The following is a 16,568-nucleotide window of genomic DNA, read 5'->3' as shown; positions in this document are numbered from 1 at the left end:
CATTACTATGATTAGAGAATGTTGTTATTGTACATTATGATTGCAGTCACTCATGGTCGCCATGGAGATAAGCTTACACTTGGTATGCCTGACTACGTTCCCCTGTCTAACCTGTGAAGAATTTATGTAATTTATTTATTTATTTATTTTTATGAGAAATGTCTTGGTTATGATGTCATTTGTTAAATAAATTGCAGTCTTGCCATTCCTGACAATACTTGCAATATTAGGACACATCTCATCCATCTTCACTGATTGGTAGTGTAAACATTAGGTAGTGGCCTAATGGTTAGAGAGTTGGACTTGTAACACAAAGATCGCAGGTTCAAATCTTGGTACTGGCAGGGATTGTAGGCGGGGGGAGTGAATGTACAGAATGATCCAGCCTCAATACCATGACTGAAGTGAGACCTTTGAGCAAGGCACCAAACCCCCAACTGCTCCCTGGGTGCCACAGCAAAAATGGCTGCCCACTGCTCCGGGTGTGTGTTTGTTCATTACTCACTGCTATGTGTGTGCATGGAATAAATGCAGAGCACAAATTCAGAGTATGGGTATATATATATAGTCTTTTGCTTTTCCCTAAAAGAAACACCAATTTTCATGATCTTTATTAGGGCTGCTCCACATAAACAATATTATTCCCCTCCAATAATTCTAAACTCCTATAATAATTATTGTGAATACCTAGCAATCACTCTCTCATGAGTTTCACTTTGTGTTTTGGCTGTTTGTTTATACCCTTACAATATAATGATTTGCTTAGTGCTGAGTGTTAAGATGTCAGTAACACTCAAACCTGTTGACGTATGTCCCATGGCGATGTTATCTCTCTAGGGATTTACATTATACATGATATATCGATAAGGGCTGAAAGGTGTGAAAAACACTCTTACAAGCCCTTCTTGGCTTTTCTTTTGAGAGATTTAAGAGAAAGAAAGAAGGTCTTGAGAGAAAGAATGACAATCTGTCACTCTAGTGGAATGTTAATGCAGATTTATTCATGGTGTCTGGGATTTGCTATGTTAGGCTGGAAAACTGAGGCTCTTCTCGTCTTCCCCCACTCAGACATGCTTATTGCTCAGTTATTGCTTGTTTTTTGCTACAGTCCATCTCGTCTACTTAGAGTTAATGTTGTCTCGCTGCCGTCTCAAGGAGGTAGTTTTGTTTTCTCCTTTTGCTAACAGACACCAGTCCCTGCTTTCTCTGAGACATATAAACACTGTGCTTTGGAACCATTGGCTTTTTGACCCCTCAGTGATTTCAGTAATTTGTGCTTAATCATGAAGCTCTACAAAATAGCAACACCCACTATTTTGTTATTTTGTTGTTTGTCACCAACAACAGATGAACTTTATCCTCTTCATTTGTATCATTCGGATACTGCGGCAGAAGATCAACTGTCCTGACATTGGGAGAAATGAATCAAACCAATATTCGTAAGTATTCAGAACCCATTCAAAAAACATATTTTTGCATTCATATAAGATTAATTCTGTAATTAGTTCTCTTTTACCTCCTCATCCTACTGAGAGGACCAGCATAAAATTTAAAGGGATAGTTCACACAAAAATGAAAATTCTGTCATCATTTGCTCACCCTCATGTCATTCTAAACCCATATGACTGTGCAGCACGAAAGGAGATTTTACCCTTTTAAATGAGATGTTAACCTAGTGTGAGACGTCTTGACAAATGTGAATGAGATTCGAGAACTGCAGCGAAGGAGAAGATTACCTGTGACTATAATAGTGACTAAAATTTCTCAAAATATCTTTTCCTCACTCAAAGCTATCATATGACTTCAGAAGACTTGGAATCTATCAAATGAGTCATATGGCCACTTTTATTATGATTACTTTTTTGCATTCTTTTTGAAGCTTGAAGTTTACATTATTTGTAATTGCATGGAATAGAGCGGAATCTTTCAGAGCTTTCATGGGTGAAAGAAAGTGGTGAAGACTGAATTTTAATTTTTGGGTGAACTATCCATTTAAATTCTGGTCCAAAATGGTTAAAGCTGGGAAGTGCTGGTCTAGCTGGTAGACCAGCCTGCAGCTAACCAGCAAAACCAGCAGAAAACAAAATTTGGTTGGCCAAGGGATTCTTGTTGGTTAAGATAGTTATGAAGTCTCACGGGGACACCAGCATCTAAAGCACAACTTCTGCTTTAGACCAACTATTCTGGTCTTTTCGGAAGGATGAGGACTGGAGGTACATGAGAAACATTTTAGCTTATGTAATTTTAACATGGGCATAAAATATGTGGATATTTTAGCTGGCCTCTCCAGCAGCAAGCGAGAACCCACTGCACTGCAATCTCATCATCTAAAATGTCACTGGCTCTCTCTGCCCCTGTTCGGATGATTTAATGTCCTTTGTCCTTAAGTAGCTCTCCACTGTTCAGTTCACACAAAACAAGACTCAATTCTTAAGCACCTGCAATTTTCTACCCAGCATCACTAATGTTGTTATTCCAGTAATATGCTTTTTGATATCACTTGATAATAATATCATTTGCAGCCCTGCACTGTGTGCAGGTTATGAATGACAGGAAAGTATCCCATAAAGCTATTTGTTATGTTTTTTTCTTCTTCTTTTCTATAGGAGGCTGGCAAAATCCACACTTTTGTTGATTCCACTCTTTGGGATAAACTTCATCATATTTGCTTTCATTCCTGAGAACATAAAAACTGAGCTAAGGCTTGTGTTTGACCTCATTCTTGGGTCATTTCAGGTACGTCTGAAGATTCACTGAGAATAATCGTCTGAGGATAATCACTCAAACTAATCGCTAAAAAAAAAAGTAGAGCCCAAATATCAGTAGTTGCCAGTGACAGGAAATGCTCTCAAGCTAATCGTAGCACTGTTGTTCAGATAGCAGAATAGTTTAATGATGTCTGGTAGAACTGCTCAGGGCTCCTCAAACAGTCTCCATAGAGAATCTCTCTCTCACACACTTTAGCTATTGGCCATTGTTTTTTTTAATGGCATAATTGGGTGTTTCCTCAACTGTGGCCACTTTTGCCCTGTGGATGTTTAGAAAATAAACTCTCTTATAAACACTTTTCACATTCTCACTAGTTTATTCAATTTAATTTTTAAGGTCATGGACATTTCCACCACTTTGCGAATGATTTATTGTGTTTAAATTTTGTGTTGGAAATTGGTTTAAAAATTACATTTAACATTTTTTTTTTTATTCAAATGTTTGCTTCTTTGTCTTGCTAAGGCATTTTAAACTAGCACATTTTTGTATCCTAAATACGAACAATAACACAATATTTTCACTCTTTTTTGCATTAATAGAGCTTCATTAGAAAAGACAATTAATGTTAGTTAATGACAATGAAATAACAATGGACAATTCATTTGTTGCAGTATTTATTCATCTTTGTTTATTTTATTTAATAAAAAATAATGTGGTTAACTAATGTTAACAAATGGAACCTTACTGTAAAAAGTTACCAATTTTGTTTTATGAAAATGTTTCTTTCTCCTCATTAGGTAAATACATTAACTTTTCAGAAAACTTTATTAGGGTAAAAACCAATTGCCACAACTGTAGTCAGAGAGTCGTTAATTTTGAATATGTATTTAAACCATTTCCATACAATAAATATTTAAATTATTTCATATTAAATTATTTATGAAAAAAAAACAATTCCCTATGATCTGAATATTAACAATCTGGGTCTGGGAAAAGAGTAAAACAATCAAATCTATTTTTAAAATTTTGACAAAAATTGCAAAAAAAGGGGGAAAAAATATGAAGGCACGATAGAAGGTTTTCAAGACAGTTTCAAACGTGACCTTCATGTAACAAAATGGAAAAAAATCTGTTCGTTTGAATAAAAAAACTTTCATAAGCAGAGCCACCAGAACGACTGGCATGAATTCAGGAAGGGTTTGTCCCCATTATTTAAATATATGTGCTACAGGACACACCAACCCATATTTTTTAGGCCACAGTCATACTAGACAGTCTGGTAGGAATCTCTAGACATCTAGCATTACACATTCCCGTGCGTAATGCTTTGAATTAATGACCTTGTAATACTTTCATTGTACCTACAGTGGCATATGAGTAAGTTGCTTTCACTTGTTTTAACAGGGTTTTGTGGTTGCTGTGCTCTACTGTTTCATGAATGGAGAGGTAAGACACGGATGGATGGATAAACAGACAGAATCTTTAGGTGCACTCAGTCACAGCTGATCAGAAGCCTCTTCCTATATTGAAGTTTCATTAAAAGGGGGGAAGTCGTGGCCTAATGGTTAGAGAGTTGGACTCGTAACCCAAGGTTGCGGGTTCGAGTCTCATACCGGCAGGGATTGTAGGTGTGGGGAGTGAATGTACACTCCCCACATGAAGGTGGACTCTCTTCCACCTTCAATACCACGACTGAGGTGCCCTTGAGCAAGGCACCGAACCCCCAACTGCTCCCCGGGTGCTGCAGCAAAAAACGGCTGCCCCCTGCTCCGGGTGTGTGTTCACGGTGTGTGTGTGTTCACTGCTGTGTGTGTGCAATTTGGATGGGATAAATGCAGAGCACTAATTCCGAGTATGGGTCACCATACTTGGCCACATGTCACGTCACTCACTCACTCACTCACTCACTCACTTTATTCCGGTTGTACTGTAAGTGAAGAAGGTGAGACAGAGTACAGAGGATCTTAAAAGAAAAAAAAAAGCTGAAGCCTGTAATTGTCTTAGATTCTGCTAGCTCACACAGGCTGCAAATAGCTCTAGACATACTGGCAAAGGATGTTCACAGCATCTTGGGCCTTTTTGCTTGTAGTACAGATTAAATAAAAGGGTCACAGGTGCAGACTTTATTCCAGGTGCATTCAAATAATTTCACATGTTTGTGCCCCACAGATGAAGTTTAACAACTAGTGTACAAATTTAAACTGATTTCTATGTGTAAAATGATCCTGTTTTACTATAAAAATCAACCCAATCACTGGAAATAAGTGACTACATTTGTGCAAAACTTGAAATACATCACACTTTTCAGGTGAACACTAGAGGCAGTAAAACAACTTTTGTTCCTTTTCACACAAATTATAATTACAGTGACAGATTGATAAATAAATAAATATTTTTGTACTGTTCCTTGCACAATACTATGTTCCTATCTCAAAATACTTTTACCATAGTGCATGATTTGTAAACTAACAGAGTTTCATGTTTGCATCGCATAACCAGCTCCACATGTATGGCTTTTCTGATGAAGTAAACTTGCTCGATAACTCACCTGATACATCATTGCACTTTCAATGTGGAGCCAGTATAAGTAAGAATAGTAGACTAGTAAAGAATACTAGATGCAAGCTAAAATGGCACAGTTGCTTCCTTCTGCAAATACGTTGTATCTCATGCTGGCTTTAATTAACACTATTGGTTGTTTTTAGGGTAGGACTTATTGTAGCATTATTTTCAAACGCGAGAGAGCATTAATCGTTTAGGGTCACCAGACATTTAGGGCCAGATTTACTAAATGCTTGCACCAGTGCAAACCCTCTTTTGGCATTAAAAATGCTGTCAGGATGTCCTAAAGACGTGCAGTGAAAAATAGTGATGAAAAGGTGTGGACAGTCATTTTTGCGGCTGACCTTATTGCATATGCATTTGTAGGAGTTTCCCTTCAGATGCAAAATTTATGAGAGGAGTGTATTTAAATGAATCATGCAACATGATTTACTAAGGTTTGCAGTAGTCAATTTACTGGTATTTTTTTTCTTCTTCTTTTCTATAGGAGGCTGGCAAAATCCACACTTTTGTTGATTCCACTCTTTGGGATAAACTTCATCATATTTGCTTTCATTCCTGAGAACATAAAAACTGAGCTAAGGCTTGTGTTTGACCTCATTCTTGGGTCATTTCAGGTACGTCTGAAGATTCACTGAGAATAATCGTCTGAGGATAATCACTCAAACTAATCGCTAAAAAAAAAAGTAGAGCCCAAATATCAGTAGTTGCCAGTGACAGGAAATGCTCTCAAGCTAATCGTAGCACTGTTGTTCAGATAGCAGAATAGTTTAATGATGTCTGGTAGAACTGCTCAGGGCTCCTCAAACAGTCTCCATAGAGAATCTCTCTCTCACACACTTTAGCTATTGGCCATTGTTTTTTTTAATGGCATAATTGGGTGTTTCCTCAACTGTGGCCACTTTTGCCCTGTGGATGTTTAGAAAATAAACTCTCTTATAAACACTTTTCACATTCTCACTAGTTTATTCAATTTAATTTTTAAGGTCATGGACATTTCCACCACTTTGCGAATGATTTATTGTGTTTAAATTTTGTGTTGGAAATTGGTTTAAAAATTACATTTAACATTTTTTTTTTTATTCAAATGTTTGCTTCTTTGTCTTGCTAAGGCATTTTAAACTAGCACATTTTTGTATCCTAAATACGAACAATAACACAATATTTTCACTCTTTTTTGCATTAATAGAGCTTCATTAGAAAAGACAATTAATGTTAGTTAATGACAATGAAATAACAATGGACAATTCATTTGTTGCAGTATTTATTCATCTTTGTTTATTTTATTTAATAAAAAATAATGTGGTTAACTAATGTTAACAAATGGAACCTTACTGTAAAAAGTTACCAATTTTGTTTTATGAAAATGTTTCTTTCTCCTCATTAGGTAAATACATTAACTTTTCAGAAAACTTTATTAGGGTAAAAACCAATTGCCACAACTGTAGTCAGAGAGTCGTTAATTTTGAATATGTATTTAAACCATTTCCATACAATAAATATTTAAATTATTTCATATTAAATTATTTATGAAAAAAAAACAATTCCCTATGATCTGAATATTAACAATCTGGGTCTGGGAAAAGAGTAAAACAATCAAATCTATTTTTAAAATTTTGACAAAAATTGCAAAAAAAGGGGGAAAAAATATGAAGGCACGATAGAAGGTTTTCAAGACAGTTTCAAACGTGACCTTCATGTAACAAAATGGAAAAAAATCTGTTCGTTTGAATAAAAAAACTTTCATAAGCAGAGCCACCAGAACGACTGGCATGAATTCAGGAAGGGTTTGTCCCCATTATTTAAATATATGTGCTACAGGACACACCAACCCATATTTTTTAGGCCACAGTCATACTAGACAGTCTGGTAGGAATCTCTAGACATCTAGCATTACACATTCCCGTGCGTAATGCTTTGAATTAATGACCTTGTAATACTTTCATTGTACCTACAGTGGCATATGAGTAAGTTGCTTTCACTTGTTTTAACAGGGTTTTGTGGTTGCTGTGCTCTACTGTTTCATGAATGGAGAGGTAAGACACGGATGGATGGATAAACAGACAGAATCTTTAGGTGCACTCAGTCACAGCTGATCAGAAGCCTCTTCCTATATTGAAGTTTCATTAAAAGGGGGGAAGTCGTGGCCTAATGGTTAGAGAGTTGGACTCGTAACCCAAGGTTGCGGGTTCGAGTCTCATACCGGCAGGGATTGTAGGTGTGGGGAGTGAATGTACACTCCCCACATGAAGGTGGACTCTCTTCCACCTTCAATACCACGACTGAGGTGCCCTTGAGCAAGGCACCGAACCCCCAACTGCTCCCCGGGTGCTGCAGCAAAAAACGGCTGCCCCCTGCTCCGGGTGTGTGTTCACGGTGTGTGTGTGTTCACTGCTGTGTGTGTGCAATTTGGATGGGATAAATGCAGAGCACTAATTCCGAGTATGGGTCACCATACTTGGCCACATGTCACGTCACTCACTCACTCACTCACTCACTCACTTTATTCCGGTTGTACTGTAAGTGAAGAAGGTGAGACAGAGTACAGAGGATCTTAAAAGAAAAAAAAAAGCTGAAGCCTGTAATTGTCTTAGATTCTGCTAGCTCACACAGGCTGCAAATAGCTCTAGACATACTGGCAAAGGATGTTCACAGCATCTTGGGCCTTTTTGCTTGTAGTACAGATTAAATAAAAGGGTCACAGGTGCAGACTTTATTCCAGGTGCATTCAAATAATTTCACATGTTTGTGCCCCACAGATGAAGTTTAACAACTAGTGTACAAATTTAAACTGATTTCTATGTGTAAAATGATCCTGTTTTACTATAAAAATCAACCCAATCACTGGAAATAAGTGACTACATTTGTGCAAAACTTGAAATACATCACACTTTTCAGGTGAACACTAGAGGCAGTAAAACAACTTTTGTTCCTTTTCACACAAATTATAATTACAGTGACAGATTGATAAATAAATAAATATTTTTGTACTGTTCCTTGCACAATACTATGTTCCTATCTCAAAATACTTTTACCATAGTGCATGATTTGTAAACTAACAGAGTTTCATGTTTGCATCGCATAACCAGCTCCACATGTATGGCTTTTCTGATGAAGTAAACTTGCTCGATAACTCACCTGATACATCATTGCACTTTCAATGTGGAGCCAGTATAAGTAAGAATAGTAGACTAGTAAAGAATACTAGATGCAAGCTAAAATGGCACAGTTGCTTCCTTCTGCAAATACGTTGTATCTCATGCTGGCTTTAATTAACACTATTGGTTGTTTTTAGGGTAGGACTTATTGTAGCATTATTTTCAAACGCGAGAGAGCATTAATCGTTTAGGGTCACCAGACATTTAGGGCCAGATTTACTAAATGCTTGCACCAGTGCAAACCCTCTTTTGGCATTAAAAATGCTGTCAGGATGTCCTAAAGAAATACAGTAAAAAATAGTGATGAAAAGGTGTGGACAGTCATTTTTGCGGCTGACCTTATTGCATATGCATTTGTAGGAGTTTCCCTTCAGATGCAAAATTTATGAGAGGAGTGTATTTAAATGAATCATGCAACATGATTTACTAAGGTTTGCAGTAGTCAATTTACTGGTATTTGCGCCATTATGTACTGCCCAAGAAAAGCACGTCTTAACTCAATTCACACTTGACATGACTACGATTGTTGCTGCCAGGAGAAGCCACCGCAGAGAACAGAGAGTGCGTGGTTTAGGGGAGAGAATTTTTCCACTTATGACGAGAAGAATCTGGTATGCTTGAGCATTCTGTTGTTTTAGGGTCACATCTTGTGACATCACATCTTGTTTTTGATTTGTGTAGATGTCTTTGGTCCCTGTTGCATATATATATTTTAGTCAAACTGCACCAGTTTATTTGGAAGCGGACTGAGACCCCCTAAAAAGTTGGGTCTCACTCTGCTTGTTCGGTGCACACCAAGGTTTGGATAGCAGCATTAACACTTTTCAAAAATCAGTCCAAACATCAGTCAGTTTAAAAAATCAGTCCAAATTTAGTCCACAACACCACCAGAACGATAACGGCACAGAGGAATGATATCGTTGGAATCACTTTCAAAACATCTTTTCTCCAGCTGATCAACGGTAAAAACATTGGCAGCCAGAATCCAAAAACTGAAAAACTGAACACACAATTTACCACCAGTCAATAGAGATTTCACTTTAAAACTGCTGTGCTACAAGCAATGCAGTATCTTTTTGCAAAAAAAGCATGCTTTTTGTCATGACACTGGGCTTTTTAATAAACCAACATTTGCATTGGAGGAAAAATTAAATCGCTTGTAGCACCTTATGTGGATGTCACCTAAAACATTGTGTAGCGAAATACAAAGTGTACTTCAAGTTTTGCAAAAATACAGCCCGAGTCAAGCATTTCCAGTGAGCCTGGGTTGTGTAAAACCCAGTTGCAACCATTTTTACTTCCTTAATGTTCCTTATTTACAGTTACGTAATGTAACTTGTAGAGTTTTTGTGCAAAACTGTAGAGCATGAATACGTTTTATCCACCATCAATTGATTAGACTGGAACTTGTCTGGCTCTCAGGTCCAAGCTGAGATCAAGAGGAAATGGAGGCGATGGCACCTCGAAAGGTTTCTGGGTCCTGACACCAAATACCAGCACCCATCTATGGGCAGCAATGGTAACAACTTCAGCACGCAGATCTCCATGCTGACTCGCTGCAGCCCCAAGACTCGCCGTGCATCCGCATGTCAAGACGAGACGTCCATCACAGTCTAACTTAGTATCTACAACAATGGGTTATGGTTACCAGAATGAGACTGTAAAGGGCATGAAGACGCTCGGGAAGTGTCCTAGTGAAATTCAGTTCTGAATTTCAGACTGTATTATAATATTTGGAGATATACTAAACCTTACATTTGCTGAACATAGCACAATTTGATGCCATAGGAGTCTTTAATGAGGTTCTTGTATGAAAAACATGATATTGGACAGGCAATGATCATCTTCAGCAACACATAAAACCTGTAAATAAAGCCACAGTGATCTTCTGGAGAGCAGCGAGATTGCAGTTTTGCCGTCATTTTGTGCCCGACTCAGATCTGCAGGGACATTGAAGCAACAGCATCATCAAGAATGTCTGATGATACGTTGTTGGAAAAAGAGGTTAGGGATTCTTTACCTGGACTGCACTTATGTATTTTGCTTATGAGGCAAGTTAAAAAACAAAAAGGCAACCAAAAGTGGATTGTTGAATATCCAATATGGAGATATACTGTAGAGACCAAATGTGATGTTTCTTCGAAACATGTTGTTCATATTTTTTTTTTATGATGTTTTCAGTCCTGTGTGAGTGTGTGTGTGTGTGTTTAGGCACATTTCGAAGCCGAATGCCCTTCTCTGCACTATCATTCCAGATCAGTCATCCCAGCGGTGTCAACATTCATTTTGCATGCTTGTTTGAGTGTCATTGTGCCGTGTATCGCCGTGAATTGATGGTTTAATGGTCTAATGTCAAATCCTTTTGTGCAAAGAACAAACTATCAATTGTGAGATCAACGATGACAAGGATGGCACTGTTGGAGCTTGATAGAACTGTCATAGGCTTTTACAATGCTTATTATTAATCTTAATCTTTGGAATAATACATGTCGACCAATTTATGCTTAACAATGGAATTAGTACTTATGTGCATTGTAAATCTTTGCAGTAATGCTAATGCTGTAAACTTACCATTTTCTTTGTACTGTGACACAACATTTTTTTTTTTACGTCCTTTGGTTTCAGTGGTAACTTGCAGTGCTTGTTCAAGCAGAAGGATTTTTGTGTTTATGTACAAGCTAAAGGGAAATGAAAAAGCAGTCTGCCCTGTCACACCAATGTTCTTGTCTCACAGTTTTTCTCATTAAGATGGACTTGCAGCCAGATCACGGCCTGTGAAGTCCCGGAAAGCGACTCGAACTGGGTCAGTGCCACATAAAGGTAGTTCTGGATTGTGGTTTCTGTTTCCAGTGGAGTGTAAAAAGTCATGTACAGTCACATCTGATAGAATATATAAAGGGAATGTACACCAAATGGGACTTCTTGCAAAGGTTATAGTAATATATTTAATGAAAAGAGTTTAAAGCCTCAAATCACTGCCCAATATTGTCTGATGACATATGTTTATTTTAAATGTGTGATTAGCCAGATTACCTCTAATCTACCACAATAAAGAATGTATATTCTTATAAAAATGTTAAATAAAATGTTGTAATTTTCAATATATAAAAGATAGCTAGCAGTGTACTTGGTGAACTTTATATAAATTCATATAGGAAAATGTGCCTATTTTAATCATTTGCTCTGTATAGGCTGTCTGGTTTTGGAACAATGTGTAGATATGCTGTTTATTGTATATTAATTTAGGTGAAGCATAATATGTAAGTGCACAGCTGAAAAACTGGATGTTGTGTATATTAACTGTGTATCTGTGCTGTGAAAGTGAGTAATATTTGTCCATACCGCATGCAACACATATGGTGCATTTCAAGTAATAAATTCACAAAAAGCATGACCCAAATTCTTTACAGTCATGTGTACATGTGAACATTTTTGTATCCACATTTAAATAAGCTTGATACATGGTATATGTATTTTTGTAACATTTGGGACCATTTTCCACTGTTGTTTGAATGTTCACGATCAACAATTTTAAATAAACAACTTGAGCCGTATATTTACATTGCTCAGAAATGACACACTTGAATATTAATTACAAAAGAACTGCTTATCCATTGGGTTACAACAGAAACTCTCATATCAAATCCTTTCTATTTTCCATCTGCCTTCAAGAAAACCAAGAATAAGCCCTGTGTCACAGTCCTTTTTCCCCAGAGAGATTCAGCTAAATAAATTATTTGCTGTGTAAATTTCACTCTACTAAAATACACAGTACATAAAATACATAAATTCCTCTCCGAGCCTGTCAAATCCCAGACATCCTTTGAAGAACCATTCTGCCTTTGCCTTCTGTTAAGCACTGAATTAAATTAAGGGCATAGAAGCAAATGAAGCAAACACCAAAACACATTTTTCTACGTTTAGAGGCTTTTGTCTAGTTGTAGATAATTGCAGCAATCCATTGTGCCAACTCGATGTCAATCCTGCAAGAAACTGGACTTTTTCCTTATCTCTATTGTCCTTGCCATTCAGCAAAACAGGAGGAATCAACCGATATAAACAAGTTAATGTGGGTTATGACATGCACTTTAAAATTCTTTAAACTTAAAAGACCCGAAGACCTCAAATCTGGAGACCACAGGTCTGGAAAACAATGCTAGAAGCAAATAAGAAAATCCACAAAGCTTGTTTTGCTCGGAAAACATTATAGGTGGACCATGGAAAAAATTAATTCATAAAAAAATTAGAACTTGACTCGAACACAAACCCAAAAAGCAAAACTCAAATTTGTATTCAATTGTTTTTGTATTCATACTAAAATGAACTCGGGTGTCATTTGATAATTTTTGGACTATGTTTTCTGTGAATCCAATTAAAGTCACACCATAACGGGGTTACATTATGACACACGTATACATCAGCAGGGGTCTGACACGAAAGAACCATTTCCAATAACTCATCATCAGACACCGGCTGAGAACATTATGAATTGCCAAAGTAAAACACTCAAAACCCATACTCCTGTCAGCAATGGAGGGAAATTCATTTTCTCTGTGCAGTTTCCCCTCATTGTCAGCTGGTCCTGTTTTTTTTACATGATCATTCGTCTAATTACTCTTTTAAAGGCCACTCTCAAAGGTCTCTGCTTCGGTTTAGGCATAAATGCAGTGACAACATCTCACAGATAATGTTACAGTCTCTATGTTCACCCGTAAATGAAAATGTACTCACCCTCAGGCCATATACAAGAGTTTGTTTTTTCATCTGAACAGATTTGGAGAAATTTAGCATTACAATGAACTCTGCAATGAATGGGTGCCATCAGAATGAGAGTTCAAACAGCTGATAAAAAAATATCAAAATAATCCACAAGTAATCCACACGACTCCAGTCAACCAATTAATGTCTTGTGATTTATCTACATAAACTTATCTACATCTTGGATGGCCTGGTGGTGACTACATTTTCTGCAAATGTTCTTTTTTTTTTGGCAGGAAATATGTTGTTGATGTTCCTTGAATATATATTTTCCTCATTCATTTAGAATTGTATTAAAATAAGCCTCAAACCTGGCACCTACTTTACTGAATTCAATAAATTGTAAAAAGAGCAGAGCAGAACCTGCAATTGAGCTATTTCTGCCTGATCGAACAATTAAATGAAGCGTATAGTGTTAGTTCTGGCAGGTCACGTGAGTTAAGCTTGCATCAGCTGACTCTCAGCTGATCCACATCTACCTATAGGAACATGACGCCTATCATGACATTCCTATTTAAGGTCTATTCAGTATTATTCAGCAGATTTATCGCTTGCTCAGGAGCAAATTACCCTCCTCCATCCCCAACTCCTCCTTTCGCCACAGTCAGGACTTGGCTTTCTGATATTTCTCATTGAATCAGACTCCTTTTTACACTTAAATATTATTAAGAACATTATTGATATCTGAAATATTATTAAGAACATTACTGATATCTGCTTTGTTCTGTTCTGTTTACCATTGGGGGTGGGGGTGGGGGGTGGGTATCAATCATTTTGACGATAGTGGTCCTGACAGAAATTTTGTTTGGTTGATCCAAAGGATTCAGCGACATTTTTTTCAGTTTGTTATGTAGATTTATTGCAGCTTTGTTTTACACGATTAATGGAACATATGCAAATAAGCTAATGAATAATGCCAGTGACAAATACCTTATTCAATGCCAACGAGCCCAGCCTAAATTGAAAATGTGTTAACAGAAGTGTTTTATAGTAAAACAGAAAGTATTTAGTCATTCTTTTGGATGCTCTTTTTGCTGCTTTACACATAAGGGCTGTTAACAGGTGCCTAGCTGCAGGCCACATTTCAGTATTCATGTCCATTGTTAAATATTCATGAGCCAAAGTACCCATGGATGTTCAGCACAACCACTGTTCAACAAGTTTCAGCTTTGAGCTGAACCAAACCTGCTTTAAGAATGCCAAATCTGTGCCATTGTATTGTTGGCTTGGCTCGACCTGATATTGTAAGAAATGGCCCCCATTGGGTGCCCTCCGTGTGAAATCAATGCAGCATATAACATTGTGTTCAGTGGCTTCCATGCAGTAAAAGCATGACATATAAGAAAAAACTCCAGCAGAAATGGGAGATGATCTGGTCATTTGTTTGAGCCAGTGATTTTTCACCCTCACAGACGTGATTGGGAACCGTGACTGGAGCTCGACCTGTCAGACAGTATCCAATCAGAGAAAGCTTGACTTGCCTCAGGCTCCGTGGTGTTGATAAGATGCATTTGAGTCCCACACACACACTTGAAACGACATTTTTTGTTGCTTTATCGTCTCGGTACACGCAGCAAGTTTTTTAGACACCATGTAAAGCAAAATATGTTCAGTTTTTAAAACCGCTTATCTCGTTTTTTTTTAAATAAGTCAGCATTCAGTGTGAACGAACATGTTCTTGATTTCTACTTCATTCTACTTCAAATATTTTTATATGTAAACATCCCTTAAGTAAATTAACCATGGTTTTATTATAGTAAAAGTGTAGTAACCATGTTTTTTTGGCAGATTGATTACCATTTGTATAACCACAGTTTTACTACAAATACCATGGTTAAGCTCTGGTTATTAGACCTATAGCAAAACCATGGTTAATTTGTGATAACCATAGTTTAACTAGCCTACAATAGCCATGTTTTTCATAAGGGATGCATTATAGATGAATGTATGTGTCTTGAAAGGTTATAGCTTTTAAACTTTTAAAAACACATCTAGAGACCGTGTGTTCTTTTCCATTCTGTGTTCTGTGTGACTGTATAGCTTTGCTGATTCCTGTACAAGTCCTGTAATATTCTCCTCAGATGTTTGACTCTGCTGCTATTTAACCGGTGAACATGGGCTCTACTATTTGTCTTGGTTGTAAATTGTGCGCTGAACCAATTATAAGCTTCAAAGCCTTCTTTCATAGCCGAGAAAACATTGCACAGTGTAGGACTGTGTATATTATGAGTCAAGAAAATATTTGATTCGTTTATGTGTTATGCTGGCACTGTCCCTCAGCCATTCATTCACACAAAGGCTTTTTGGGATTTCTCATCACTGTTTTGCTATTCAAAGCCAAGGTTGTGGTTCCAGTCCACACACATTTGAAAGTGAAAATTAATTGAAGTGAATTCATAGTGTGGGTGAATAGAAAGATGAGTCATTCAGATCTGCATGTTTTTCCAGGAATCTGAATCATAACCAGCATTTGCTACATATTGTCCAGTTCAAAATGAATTTACTATATGCGGCTGATTGAATGAGACTCTCTATTCATAACTCAGTAAATAGGTATTTGTTCATGTTGGCAGATGTGTAAATGTCATTGTAATTGTGTGTGAGGTTTTGATTGTCATTTCCAGATGTTTGCCAGCTCTTCCCTAGGTGTCCAACACATAAACCCACATATAACAATGCATGCAATTATCCTCGTTACTATTGCTTTTGGTCCCAAAATTAATTTTAAAGCTTTTCTTAGTGAAGCCAGATTGGATGGCTACAGTACCATGAGATTTTCTGTGCTAATGACACAATTATGTAGAAAATCATACTGTACTATACAAACAACATTCAGTATGTTCTATACTTTCATAAGCTTTCAAACTAGGGCTCAGGAGGGCGCTGATGGTTTGCATTGACATGACGTAGGTAAATGCAAGTAAATAATTTAATTTTTGATTACTTTGTCCTTTAAGCATTATGTAAATCAGTGATTCTCAACCTTTGAAGGCCTGCTTGCCCTAGTTTTATTCCTGAAAACAGTGTTTCACACTGAAACACACAATTCGTTATATACAGTGGGTATAGAAAAGAATCAACCCCCTTTAAAGTAATCACATGTTTACTTTAACCAAGACGGACACAGTTTTTGTTTTATCTAGCTGTATTTACTCAGTCCACTCTGAATAACCTTCTCAATGGCACACAAAGCCATTTGACTTTCAACTGTGATCAGCTGTGGTCATTTTGATTCGCTCAGCATGAAAAGAGATTTCCTGGAGCATTTTAGTCCTTGGTAGTGCAACTGAAGCAACCAATCAACTATCAATGCAAGGCAATGTCAAAAGATCTCCGGGATAAAGTTGTGGACAGCCACAAGTCAGGAGATGGATACAAAAA

At 37.2% G+C, this 16,568-nt stretch overlaps 1 protein-coding gene across 1 annotated transcript in view; it reads left to right on the top strand.

The window, feature by feature from the left end:
- The window catches only part of vipr1b (vasoactive intestinal peptide receptor 1b), a 62,733-nt gene extending 51,736 nt beyond the window's left edge, over positions 1-10,997 (top strand). Inside the window, exons 10-13 of the mRNA XM_016503713.1 lie at positions 1,348-1,439; positions 2,607-2,736; positions 4,114-4,155; positions 9,852-10,997. Of these exons, the coding sequence (XP_016359199.1) occupies positions 1,348-1,439; positions 2,607-2,736; positions 4,114-4,155; positions 9,852-10,046 (459 nt within the window). The 3' untranslated portion in view covers positions 10,047-10,997. The remainder of the gene's footprint in view (positions 1-1,347; positions 1,440-2,606; positions 2,737-4,113; positions 4,156-9,851) is intronic.
- The last annotated feature ends 5,571 nt before the right edge of the window (positions 10,998-16,568 follow it).

Source organism: Sinocyclocheilus anshuiensis, unplaced genomic scaffold, assembly GCF_001515605.1.
Source record: "Sinocyclocheilus anshuiensis isolate Anshui unplaced genomic scaffold, SAMN03320099.WGS_v1.1 scaffold1626, whole genome shotgun sequence".
Classification (NCBI taxonomy): Eukaryota; Metazoa; Chordata; class Actinopteri; order Cypriniformes; family Cyprinidae; genus Sinocyclocheilus; species Sinocyclocheilus anshuiensis.
This window is presented reverse-complemented; position numbering and strand designations above follow the sequence as displayed.